This window comes from Diadema antillarum, unplaced genomic scaffold (assembly GCF_040938485.1).
Source record: "Diadema antillarum isolate AM-2024a unplaced genomic scaffold, OU_Dant_1.0 scf00000025, whole genome shotgun sequence".
Lineage (NCBI taxonomy): Eukaryota > Metazoa > Echinodermata > Echinoidea > Diadematoida > Diadematidae > Diadema > Diadema antillarum.
The window spans coordinates 368,349-381,845 of NW_027270914.1; the positions used below are offsets into that span (position 1 = coordinate 368,349).

At 38.5% G+C, this 13,497-nt stretch overlaps 1 protein-coding gene across 1 annotated transcript in view; it reads left to right on the forward strand.

Annotated features, from left to right (window-relative positions):
• The window catches only part of LOC139733881 (condensin-2 complex subunit D3-L-like), a 53,008-nt gene extending 40,366 nt beyond the window's left edge, over nucleotides 1–12,642 (forward strand). Inside the window, exons 23-32 of the mRNA XM_071644685.1 lie at nucleotides 485–639; nucleotides 1,385–1,474; nucleotides 2,270–2,443; nucleotides 3,347–3,431; nucleotides 4,035–4,243; nucleotides 5,461–5,558; nucleotides 7,121–7,412; nucleotides 8,476–8,635; nucleotides 9,980–10,070; nucleotides 12,453–12,642. Coding sequence (XP_071500786.1) covers nucleotides 485–639; nucleotides 1,385–1,474; nucleotides 2,270–2,443; nucleotides 3,347–3,431; nucleotides 4,035–4,243; nucleotides 5,461–5,558; nucleotides 7,121–7,412; nucleotides 8,476–8,635; nucleotides 9,980–10,070; nucleotides 12,453–12,642 — 1,544 coding nt within the window. The remainder of the gene's footprint in view (nucleotides 1–484; nucleotides 640–1,384; nucleotides 1,475–2,269; nucleotides 2,444–3,346; nucleotides 3,432–4,034; nucleotides 4,244–5,460; nucleotides 5,559–7,120; nucleotides 7,413–8,475; nucleotides 8,636–9,979; nucleotides 10,071–12,452) is intronic.
• Nucleotides 12,643–13,497: the final 855 nt, after the last annotated feature.

Here is a 13,497-nt window from a genome sequence, read left to right on the forward strand (position 1 = left end):
GACTTCGTCGCCACGGAATCCAGTTGGCAAAGGGTCGGAAAACCAGACTATACCAAATAGCGTTTTTTTACAAGCAGAGCACCACTACGACAAAATATTGAAAGGTTTGAATTAAAAGCACGGCCGAGCCCGGCAGTGTAAACGGACAAAATTGGGGGGCTCGGCCCCGCACTGTAAACGGGGTCATAGTAAAGTATATGAAATTCATGAAAGTTCGGATTTTTAGATAATTTCTTTTTTGTTTGGTCAGATTTATTAAGTCTCAGGGTTGGCAGGTATGTAGTAATGATTCTATCAGATGGCTTTGTACAGCACTTACAACCAATATTGCCTGGTGTCCCATTCATTGCCATAATAATAATAGTTGCATCATAGTATAATGATATAGTGTTTTCTGTAGCGCATATCCAGTACCGTAAGCCGATCAATGTGCCATCCAATATGGCATAAATATTTCTTTTTTTTTCTGTCTCTCCTTTGACAGTATTTAACCAGTTCTCCCAGTCGGACCGAGAGAGGGAGCTCTTCACCCTGGAGGGACCAGACAACACCGAGAAGAGGATGACGATCTACCGCTTCATGCTGAGTCACATGACCGACGAGCATCGCTTCAAACTGACGGCCAAACTGATTCAGGAGGTAGGATCGCACTTTGTTCAAGCTCAACTGGGAGATTGATTGAGTTTTGGATTTATTTTCGAATGAAATTTGAGGAAAATAGGACAATCAGATCAAATGTTAGCAGTATTCGAAATTTGTCTGGCACCATTGCTGGATGAAAAGACCTCAACATTTTATGATGGCGCACTTGGACAATGACTAAAGAAAATATGAAGATGATTACAACATAATTTTAATTCTTCTAGCATAAAGATATAGCACGTAGATTACCTCTCTTCGATCTCAGGTAATGGTGTGTGTGTGTGTGTGTATGGGGGGGGGGGGGATTATATCATATTACTCCTAGCATGTCAGTATCAAGAAAAGGGGATGTGTACTTTTCACAAAAATGAGGTTTTATGGAATTCTCTATGTATTTTCTAATATATAAATACTTCATATTTCATATATTTGTGTTGACGGAATCTGATCCATTGAACCAAGATCAGTGATTAGTAGAAAAGATCTGTGATGCCATCAAGAGCCAAGATTTGCAAAATTAAAATGTTCGCGAAAGTTGTTGTCTACACTGTATACATCGAATGCCAGTGGCACTTCGCAAAAATTTCATACCACAAAAAAACAGCCATTGGCTCCAATTTGTGAAATTTAATTCTGTGAAAATTTCTTGGTATCCAATATTGTAAACTGGCTGGTATCTTCCAAATTGCTTTCTAAAAATCTCCATGATTTTGATCTGTGAATGTTGCCATTCTCCCGACAGGTTCTTGGAGCGTTTGTAGACGGTGTGCTCCCCCTCAATGAAGAGACCAGTGCCCTCCTCAAGGACACTCTACACATTCTATGTAGCAAGGTACGGTGTTCCTTGTTAGCCTTGCTTTCAGGCTTTTTTTAAATCATTTTATCTCCATTTTATTCACTGCAAAGAGCTTTGCAATACCAGGGGGACATTTCCTGACGGGTTTTGGCGGATATTTTTTCTAACAAATATGCTGTCAGCCAATAAGATGCATGGATGTTAGTAGCTTATAACAGTTTTTTCAGGAAAAATGTATGACAAAACGCTTCATGAAATCTGTGATTTTTTTCTTTAAGCTCTGTACTACTAGATTGTGATATTCCCATATGATTAGAACAGGAATGGTCAGGTACGAATAAGTCATCGGTATAGTGTTATCACTTGCCAGATTTGATATTAGGAGTTTCGTTGATGTTGATGTAAAGACTTTGTAGTAAAGTTTATTAAGTTGTTATTGCTGCTGCTGCTACTGTTGTCATTGATTTACTGGTTGTAGCATTCATGAACGAATATTTTTCCAAGTGCATAGTGCATAGAGTGCAAAGATGTGCGTCAGTGAATAGATGTGTAGTACTGTAAAAGTGGATATTTTTGCGTGACTAATTTTTCGTGCTCGGCCGGGTAAGAAGAGTTTCGCGTGTTTTGAATTCCGCAGAATCAAGACATCAAGAACTGGAACATATGGCAAGCAAAAATATTTGCGTGCTTTTATTTTTGCGCTAGTTTCTAATTGTGCGAAATGCACAAAAATTTCAACACCGCGAAAATGTCCTCTTTTACAGTAGTCTCTTATGACCAGGAGTTTCTTTAGGTGAGTCATCTCTAGCTGCTCTCTCTCTCGTCATGCAGGAGATCAAGCTCGCCTCACTCCACGCCAAGCAGACCAACCCAGAGGACATCGTCGAGGAGATGCAGATGGCAGAGGCCGTCATGGCTCAGGCCAAGTCTAAGATCATCTCCCAGGTCGTCAAGAAGAACGTCATCGAGAACGTCGTCCCCGTCATCATCGCCCTCAAGCACATGGTCAGTGTTAGAATACTGTAAATGCCGAATATTTCGCGTGGTTTGTATTTTAGTGAATTTCGCGAGTCAGGTGTTATTCACAAAATTAAAAACATGTGAAAATATTGAATCTAATGGCAATATGAATGTGACGTACACGTATACAGTTCCCCGTTCACTACAGTACTCCATGATTGCGAATTTCACCACTCACGAAATTGTCGGGAAGTCCTGATTCGCGAAAATTTAGACTCGCGAAATATGTGACGTTTACAGTACTCAGGGCTGCACACAAACCCATGTTTTCTACTGGTCCAACCTGTCTGTCGGACCAGGACGTACCCAGTTTTTGTCCATCTTTTACTGGTCTATTTCTGAAAAAAAAATTAGTGTTCCAAGAGTGATTTTTACTGGTCAGGGACCGCTGGACCAGTGTCAGTGTGCAGCGTTGGATTACTCCGCAAAAAGATTACTGTAAAGACAGACATTTTTGCATGCATGAACTTTGCAAATTTGCAAGTCTGAGCCAAGATTTCCGACAGTATAATGCACCTGAAAGGCTTTGTTTATACACAATGCATTAAGTGCTAGTTACCAATTAAAAAAATGTCCATGCTGCATAAAAAGACAGTTGCCTCAAAATCTCAAAAGTTTAAATGCCACAGATGTTTCTGGTATTACAGTATCAGAAACAACATTGCCGTAAATGTTTTGCTGCTGTTGTTGTAAGTTTATGTTGTTTTAATTGGTTCGTGTCGCTATACCCACTGGCTTTATCAAACTGCCAAACATTCACAAAGTAGAAACGCTTTTGCAAAGATTCTAAAAATATTACGGCACTTCCACATCAAAGCATCTGCACGCATAGAAACCTGAAATATCCCCTTTGTGTGATTGTGATTCTCTTTTGTTATACTCTTGCAGCTTGAGAAAGAACATTCTCCGTTGCTAGGTGACCTGATGCTTTACCTGAAGGAGCTGATGAAGGATTATCGCAATGAGGTCAAAGGTGAGACTGAAAATTAGAGGACTGTATTCCCAGGGTTATATGTCTCATCTGTTATTGAAGATCTGGCATTCTTATGTTATCCTCGTACTACAAAGTTACACTAAATGATAATAATAATTAGACGAATTCATATAGCGCAGCTACTATATAGATATAGTCTACTGTGCTGTGATGTAACAGAGCTCGTAACATTGTTACTGATTAGACGCACAAAAAATAAGTAACACATTAATCAAAGACTTCTGAAAAAAGGTAAGTCTTCAACAAAGATTTGAAGGCAGCGATGTAATGGTGTAGTAGTGTAGTAGTTAATGCTCAGTTACTATGGAGTAACAGTGGTGTAGGGGTAAGAGAGAATATGCTGCACTTTTTGTACGGAGAATAAGGGTTCAGATTTTTGGGGTGTCTGAATGAATGAATCGGAAATCCACAGTATTATTTTCCTTCTATCATAAAGAAGTTTTCAGTTTTATCATTCTGAGGAAAGGTCTAAATTACCTACCTCTACAATATGCCAGCTTATGAAAGGTAACTGATTTTAATAGTTGCAAGAGGGACGCATAATCTTTCAAGATCTTAACAATCTTACCTCACCTCTATTAGACATCTTATCAGCTGATCGCCAGCTGGCGTCCGAGATTGAATTCGACCTGCGCAAGTTTGACGAACAGCAGCAGGCGGAAGCAGCTCGACGGGAGGAAGCAGCAAAAGATCCCGTGTCCTCGGAGGGTAACCAGCCGCAAGGGGGTTCCCCGGGCGTGGCAGGGGGTACTCCGGGTGCTGGGAAACCAGCCACGCCCGGCCGAGTCATGGTATGTGGAGCTTTATGGAGGTCTTGGAGGGTTTCAAATTACAGCCACTTCCTGATATCCTGTTAAACCATTAATTTTTTTTTGTGCATGAAACTTTTTGCAATTTTCGGGAGGAGCCAAGATTTGCGAAGATAAAATGCATGTGAAAGTTCATGTCTACACAATGCATTGAATGCCAGTGGAAATTTGCGAAAGTTTCATGCCATGTATGATTCTGGTTTTACAGTATTTTATACACTAAATGTACAAATGTACATGTATATTATGCATCATGAGGTGTTTGAGTTTTCACCAGCCAACTTATATCCACAAAATAATCAACTTACAAATATATTGTCCTCTGTCACAGAAATGGCAGTGTTTATTGTCTCATACATGGGAGATTGCTAACTTATTTCTTGGATGAGTATGATACTTATTTCTTACTCCATGGTCATTCTGTATTGCAAATTTAGTCACAATTTTTTGTTACAATTTTTCTGACAAGTCCAAATTCACTAAATATTGAGCTTGTTGAATATAAATACAAGTGTATGTAGTATGTGATTGTGGACTTCAATCTTTATCTGCTCACTTCTTTTCTGTCATACCAGGCTTATCTTTGGAGCTTCTTTGGATTGAAGTTTTCACAGAATCATTATCACTTCCTGTTACATTCTGTTATCATTAGTATTTAGCATAATTTCTGAGAAAATTGTTATTGTTATAGACTTTCATGATTATGAACTACACTCAACCTTGCTTAGGTCGACCTCGCATAAGTCGAATAATCGCCTAAGTCAAAGGTCTTTTCAAGTCCCTCCTCTTTATATGCTATTGAATTTAATCCCTCATAAGTCAAATTTTCTCTAAGTGGAAGCTATTTCTTCAGTCCAAATAGATTCCACTTATGCGAGGTTGACTGTACTACCCTTTCCAAACCTTTTATTTCTTTAATCAGTGATGTAATGTGTTGATTATTATGAGGAGATTTTATATTTTGTTTGTCATCAATCACTAAATTACCAACAAGGAATAATCATCAACCTTGAATCAATTGATGAAGAAAAAGAAAATATACATAATTAAAGAAAATGAACATGTTTGTATGTATATGTCATAGTACTGTAGTTTTATCTATAACTAATCTTTTGATAAGGCAGTCATTCTAGCAACCTTAGCTGACTATCTCCGATGTCTCCTCTATTCCTTGTCTCCTCCAACCTCTGGTCCTACAGACCCCCATCCTTCTGTCTCCCAAGGCCGTTGCCGGCTGCTCCCCGAGGGTCGTCCGTCGCACACCAAGAACCCCGGCAGTCAGCACCGCTCCTACCAAGTAAGTTGGGACTGGAGTTTGAAACAGTGTTTAAAAGGATGGTATAGTGTGGTTGAGGTGAGAATTCAGCTTTTAACTTTTTGAGAGATACAATGCACTTAAAAAGCACTTTTTGAAATGTTGAAATGGATACAGTTTTAGGAGCAATTCAAAATTTGATCAAAATTGATCTTGAAATGGCTGAAATTTTAAAAAAAGATAAAACAAAGCACTCCTAATAGAATTTAGGTCCCACCTTTTGTTAGGATTGCTTTGTTTGGGATATTTCAGCCATTTCAAAACCAATTTTCAACAAATAAGCTTTGAATTCTTCTTATAATTATATGCTCTAGATCGTTCATATTTCATGACAGATTTAACCCTAATCAGGCTGGGCTTTTTTGGCTCCGAAACACATTGAAGCCTCCGAAACAGCAAAAACATCGCCCCTCTTCAGATCTCGCCTATGTAACGCGTGATCGCGCCGAAAATCGGCACACGCAACGCCCGCGACGTATACTATCAAAATGTATGGTTGCTTTCTCCGAAAATTTTTTCTTATATTTTATATTAATTAATTCTTGTAATTTATGCATATAATCAGTTTTGGGCTCTAAATCACTTATTAATCTCTAATTAAGCTAATTTCTTTTTTAAAATGTTTCTTGTATCATTCTCCTGAGACATAGGATAAAAAAAAATCTGTATCGAAATTAATTTCTTGTATATTTGATTGTTTTTTGAATTTCTTATGTATTTCTTTGTTTTTCGACCTTTTGTTTTTGTTTGTTTTTTGGCCAAAATTTGTCACAGACATTTTTCGAAGCTTTATTATGCTAAAATAAATTAATTTCGTCCATTCTAAGTCAAGATATGAATTTTTATGTGAATTAATTGAAAAAAACACAATTTGCATTGGATTTGTACACATGTTACCAGGGCATCTCAACGAAAGCTGTATCACCCCTTTAACATACGTGTCAAACATGGCACCTAGTCATGAGCGGAAAAAACAACCCATTAAACATCTGCTCAACCACAGTGTGATATTTCCTTCCTATATCTGTAGAAGCAAGGCTGATCTCCAAATTTTTGTGACGTGTGGAATTCCAAGGCTCAACATGATTGCATTCTGTTATGATGTTGTAAACATCATTCAAGTATTTCAAATTAAAGCACAGATATATATTGCCTCACAGGTAGTGGTTTGTCTGCCGTGAATTGTTATATGTACTGTAAAAGTTGATATTTTCGCACTCAGTGGGATAAGAAGAGTTTCAAGTTTTTTTTAATTCCGCGGAATCAAAATTGCAACGACTGGGACATATGGCAAGCAGAAATATTCGCATGCTTTTATTTTCGTGCTAGCTTCTGGTTACGCAAAATGCGGGAAAATTTCAACACTGCAAAAATGTCCACATTACATTATAGTTTTTGTTTGAAAGCATTTGATGCATGAGGTTTCTGTTTTTGAATTTATCTCCTCAATTTCTGACTCAGATTTTGTTTGTTACCAGGGCATTCTTTTTATATCCCTTATGTACAGTAACTGTATGTTTTGCATGTATTTGTCCATTGTACAGAGAGAGGCTTCTTGCCGCTCAAGCCATAGTGAACTCGGCCCGCAAGGCACTGGCATCGGCCACCGGCCGAACTCCCCAAAGGGTCCCAGCCAGTCCTGGGGCTCCGGGCACCCCAGCCAGTGCCCAGCAGCCCAGACCCAGCAGTCCCAAGAATGGCAGCCCTCTACCAACAGAGGGCGGTATGCCACTGATTGAGGAGCGAGTGCGTCGAGTGAGGTTGAGCTCAGAGAGGACTGAGGGGTCAAAGGTCAGGTCACCGCTGGTAGAAGTCAATGAAGACAACAGTTCAAAGGTCAGTAGGTCACTCACATCTACGGTAGTTTTCTTCTTTGAAAATTTGTAAAAAGGTGTTTTGATAATTTGTTTGGTCATATTTAGTCTCGTATTTGTCTGTGTTTTCTTTTATTCATAGGAACATGTAACCCTTAAGTTTACTTATTTTCTGAGTATGAGAGTAATGCTTTCTGTTTTGTTTTCCCTGTTCTAGATTAAAGTTTATCTCGTAGGGGGTGGGGGTGGATTTAGGGAGGTCATCTCTATTCATTGACAAGTTGTTACAATGTGAGACATCCGTGCCACTTGGCAAGGGAAAGCACTCCAGTATATATTCCAACATAGAACAAAGCTTACTAAGCTTTGTTCTATGTTGGAATGTATACTGGAGTCCTCGATGGGGTAGGAGGACGCCAGTAGTAGCGGTATACCTTGTTACCTAAGAACGTGTACAGGACAACCTTTCTGTTGTCAACTCCGAAGTGGAGAAATAATCCTCTCACTGCATGGACTGATTGTGCATGGATTTTAACCCGTTGAGAATGGGCTGAATTTGCTACAACTTGCATTTCCCATAGACACTAGCCTGAGTATACTCGTCAGTAGTAACTCGTCCTCAAGGGTTAAAGGGATTGTACAGTTATGGTTGAGACCTAATTTCAGGTTTCTAACAATTTTTGGTGAGATAATGAGAAACCTCTTATAAAATGTGAAAGAGCATGTAATTCTATGAGGAATTCAACGTTTATTTGATGAAAATTGGTTTTGAAATGGCTGAGATATCAAAAAAGAGCGATTCTAATAAAGTGTGGGACCCACACTTTATTACGATCGCTTTGTTTTACTTTGTTTTTTGATGTTTCAGTCATTCCAAACCCGATCTTCGTCAAATAAACTTTGAATTCCTCTTAAAATGGTATGTTCTGTACTATATCATAAGTGTTTTCTTGGTATCTCGCAAAAAGTTAAAAACCCAATTCTCATCTCCACCAAAACTGTACTATCCCTTTAAAGTGGGATAATTAGTAGTACTGATCAACAGTGAGGTTGTCATTTTTCTTATGGTTTGTTTGAATCCACAGGACAGCATTGCCGATCTCCAGCGTGCCATCAGCACCCCGGATAAAACTATCGCTAACATCACCTTCCACGCCCCCATGGATGTCAGTGCCATACCCCCACCCTCTCCCATACCATCCTCCCTACCGATCAGGGTCTACGGTGAACAGGACTCCGGGTCTGGTACGTGTCACACATGCTCCTCACCTCCATTTTTAACTCTTTATGTGCCATGGTGTAAACCCCCTGTGTTCCACATTATTCTGAGACAGCAACGTATAGTCATGCTTTGGGGAAAATGTTTTGTTTTTTCAAGTCTATGTAACTTTTCCAGATTTTTGTTACCCTGCACATGAAGTGAGCAAAATTGTAGAGAAAATGCCATGCTTTGCTTTGATGAAAATTGTATGACAAATTGATGATTGTTTTTCTTTGAAATGACCAGTAGCTACATTACTGTAAAGGCATGACTTTTGCACTCAACACAGTGACAGAAACTTAGAATTTACACACAGATCTATTAGGGAACACTGCCTGATAGTCAATCACCAAATAAAATACAAGCTATATATGAGACAAACAAAAGAGTGAGAAATGGAGTAATTGTACTGCGGTAGTTGGAGATTTATCGATCGTTTTGGGAGGGTTTGTGCATTTGAGCAGAATATGCGAAGATGGCACGCCATCTTCTGAGTCGGACGTGCGAACGTGGCACATAAAGAATTAAAGGGATTTCTTCTCCTACCCCCTTCTTCTTTTTTTTTCTTCTTCTTCTTTCTCTTTTTTTCATTTTTTTGTTTCTTTTTCCTTGTTTTCATTTTTTCTTCTCCTTAATCTTCTTTATTTTTATCTTCTCTATCTTTTTTCATCATATTTTCCTTCCTCTATTTTCTTCTTTTTCTTCTTCACTTTCACAGTCGCTTCTTATTTGCTTCGTTTGTGTGTTACGAAAAAGAAATGAAGTTTTAATTTCAGTTATTATTATGATATGTTGCCTGACAACATCATTATTTGTTTACCATGAATTCTCATGATAAAACATTACTTAGTACCAGAGTTGCCTTTTACTGAAGTGTAATATTGTAGACTAAACCCCAGCTTCTCAACTGTTGGGCTGCGGCCTACCAGTGGGCCATGAAACTCTATCAGATGGGCAGCTATTGTGACCAAAAAATAAATAAAAAGCATCTGTTGCCTACGGTATCTACATGTAACTGGGCCTCGAAAAAATTTAAAAGCCAAAGTGGGCCTCGGGTTAAAAAAAGGTTGAAAAGTGTTGGACTTTGCCAGCCAAACAGTCATAATTGATTAATAATCTCTAGTATGATAATTAGAGCTATTGCAACTGATTAAAAAATTGCCCTACATTGATGCAAATATGCACTGAATTGATCAGTGTTTTAGTAGTAACCATGACAAACGACAACAACAAAGAACTCTGATGGAAGAATTTCATGAATTTGAATAATTAGAGCTATTTACCAAGTTTATGACAAAGAAGGCCTGGTCTTGTTTTTCTAGGTCCAGGAACCAAAAGCTGGACACCCCGGGTGATGTCCAATTGTGAGGTTCGAGTCAAGAAAGAAAACCTGATCCTCATGTTCTCCCCGGACGAACCGTGAGTTTGAAACTTTGATACATCTCTTCGACTCCATGTGTGTGTGTTTGTATGTGTGTGTGTTTGTGTGTGTTTGTGTGTTTAAATCTAGAACGGGAAATAAGTTACCCACTGGAGAAAAGATGCAAAAGATTATTGTTGAATTAATAAATGAGGAAAAAATCCTTGCGACCAAGGCTGGGAAGCTACATGTACATTTACAAAAATGGGAATATTTTGAGACTTCGTTGAATAAACCAGTCTGAAGCTACGTGCAACGTCTGTGACTTTTAAGAAAATAGTAATGTTTCCATAGTATTCCACTCTTTCTTTTCTTCATTTTTTTTCCCTTTCCTTCATTCCTCCTCCTCTTCTTCTTCTTCTTCTTTTTTTTTTCTCTTGTGTTGTTTTGTATTTTCTCCCCCTCCTTTCCCATGCGTTCCTGTCAGCCTGTTGGCGGGCTGATTGTATAACTATATTTACTATATTGTGATGTGTAGGCAAGAGCAGTTAACCAAATTAGGTGCATGTGTATGTGTGTGTGTATGGGTGTGTTTGTGTGTGTTTGTGTGTTGCATGTGTACAGATAGGGGTGGGGGAGGAAACAGGAAGGGAGGGAACTGGTGGGGGTGGTCATAGGGACTCAGTAAGGGATATGAGTTAGTAGGTGTATGGGCGGGTATTGGTTGATAAATAATATGGTTCCATTATTTATTACTGTATAATTTTGCTGCATAATTCATTTGGATGATTATTAAGATTAATGCTAGAAGAATTGAATTATCACTGTTAAATTTAAGCAATTTTTTGAGAGCATAGGGGAAGTGACTGTATGTAAATTGATAATTGTTCATGAAAATGTAATTTTTGTTATGTCATTATGTACAGCAATAGCAAATTTGCTATTATGATCACAAATGTATATTTTCGTCATTTCAATTGTAGCGAATGAAAATTGTTATTTTTTTTCTATTACTTTGAATGGAACAGAATAAACATCGTTGAAAAACAAAAAAAAAAGTGTCCGTGTGTGTGTGTGTCTGTCTCATCCATCATCGTCTTGTCTCTGCTTGTCATTTCCTCAGCTCGTCAGTTTGTATTGTTTTCTTATTCAGCGTTCTGCGCGTTCAACAGGGGAGCCTCATTATAATGAGCCGCTTTGGACCACTGAAATGTTCTAGTCATGTCAGGTATCTTTGGTTATATCAGGGATAAAAAAACAAAAGAATGTGAAAGGAATGGGACCTGCAACATTGCTTTGTTTTATCAGGTATCTGGCATTATCTGACCTTGTGTTAACGAGGTTCTACTATACTTCGCTGTCTGTTGCTGCGGAATGTCGTTCAGCGTCAGTCATTTTTTTTTCTGTCTTCTTTTTGTCTGCAAGATTTCCTACTTTAATCTCATGTATGCAGGCCTAGAATACAACTTTTGAAATCTCTCTGTGTTTATGGAATAAATCTGCATGAGTGTATTTGGATTATGCATCTGTCACCATCTTTCAAGGATGCTTTTGTGCAAAGATGATAACTGTCACAAGTAGATATCATAATTCCCTGAGTGAATTTCTTTCCAATAGAAACATTATAAAAGTGACAAAAGTCATACGTCATTTCATCATTTGAATGACTAGCTGACTTTATTTGTACACAGTGGGATAGAGTTCTAGACTTTTGGTCTGCTAGCGTCAAAGACTAATCCGAAGTGTATTCATTCAGGACTGTCTATGTGATACATTGGCTCATCCCTGATGAGTTAAACTTACTTAAGGACCACTTGTCTGCTGTGCTACTGCTTCAGTTTGTTATTTCTGCCCAAGTAATAATCTGTCTGTTTTTATCCATGATTGTAAAACATGTGCAATTCAGCCTTTGGCTGCCAGACATCAGTTTTAATAAAACCTGTTCAATTCAATTCAAAGTCTATTGTGTTTACTGCTACAGTGGACCATTGCCATAAAGATGTAGAATATAGCAACACCCTTTTATAACATGATGACTTTGCAAGTCCCAGCTCTTTCTACTTCTGTTTTGTTACCCAAATATACTGTAAAACATGATATTTTCGCAGCATGAAATTTTTGCGAATTGGAGCCGACGGCCTTCTTCGCAGCTTGAAATTTTCCTAAGTTGCCTCTAACATTCCATGCGTATAGTGTAGATAAGAATTTTCCCATGCATTTTAATTTCGCAAATCTTGGTTCTCGCAAAATTTGTGAAATTAAAATGCATGCAATCATTCATTGTTTTACAACAGTTAATGAGAAACCAGATACACCAAGCTAATTGTCATGGTTTATATGTCCTTGTTGTAACTAGGTTTCCTTGTATTACCACATGTTCCTCTTGCCAGCGTGATTTCAAATTTGTATCAATGTCAACGTTACTTTCTTTCCATCATTAGGGCACCCAAGCCAAGAGTGTGGAACATCACGTCCCCCAGCGCGAGCCAGAAACGAGCCAGTCGACAGACGGTGCGGCCTCGTCAGCAGCAGCCAGAAGAGATGAGAGGTGTCGCGGAACAAGGGACACAAGAGGGCGGCAGACAGGGGACTGAGCGTCGGAGGAGTGGACGACTTGCAAAGGGTCGTTAGTTTCATTCCGATTCATTGATTTACTTTACTGCTTTTTGACGAGATTGTTTGCCATTGCAGGCCTAGACATCATTATTCAGTTTGTATCCCTTTATACTAGTAGCTGGATTTTGAAATGCTTTTACATTTGGCTTTTGAGGAGGTAGAAAGGAAAGAAGAATTATTGTTCATCATGAAATGATATTTTAAGAAGTAAAGACGTATTTAACCACATTTTCCTACAATGTATTTCTCATTCCTGGTATGCATGTACAGTCATCATCATTGTTTATCACAATAAGCCTTCAAAGGTTTAGCTCAAGTAGAGTGTTCAGGGTTTGTTTGCAAAGTATGTGTAGCGCCCTCTTTAGACCATATGAGGAAAATGTCACCTCCATCTAAGCTTTGCCTTGTATCCTGAGACCACCATGCATTCTCTTCTACTGAGTCATGGAACTGTCTTTTTTTCTTTTCTTTTTTACACAAGGGTTTATGCTAGACATGATGTGGATAGAAATGTAAAGGAATTTCCAAGCTTTGCTGTGATGTAACATTTGTGACTACGCTATGATTATTTTTCTTGCAAATGACCAGTAACTACCTTCTTGTTCAGGAGGGAGGCAATGCTTTTGCAAATACGACTGTGACAGAAAATTAGAATTTACTTAAAAAACCTCTACAGAATACTGCTATTCAATCACCAGGCAACGCAAGCTACCAACACGAAGAATGAAATTACCCGTGAAGCTTCAGTCTTACTGTCCATTTGGCCATTTTTGTACAAGTTTATAGATGGTTTTGGAAGGAGTAGTGTTCGTGAGCAAAATATGCATACAGATTGTACTTAGCAAACCGTCGACTGAGTCAGGCATGCAA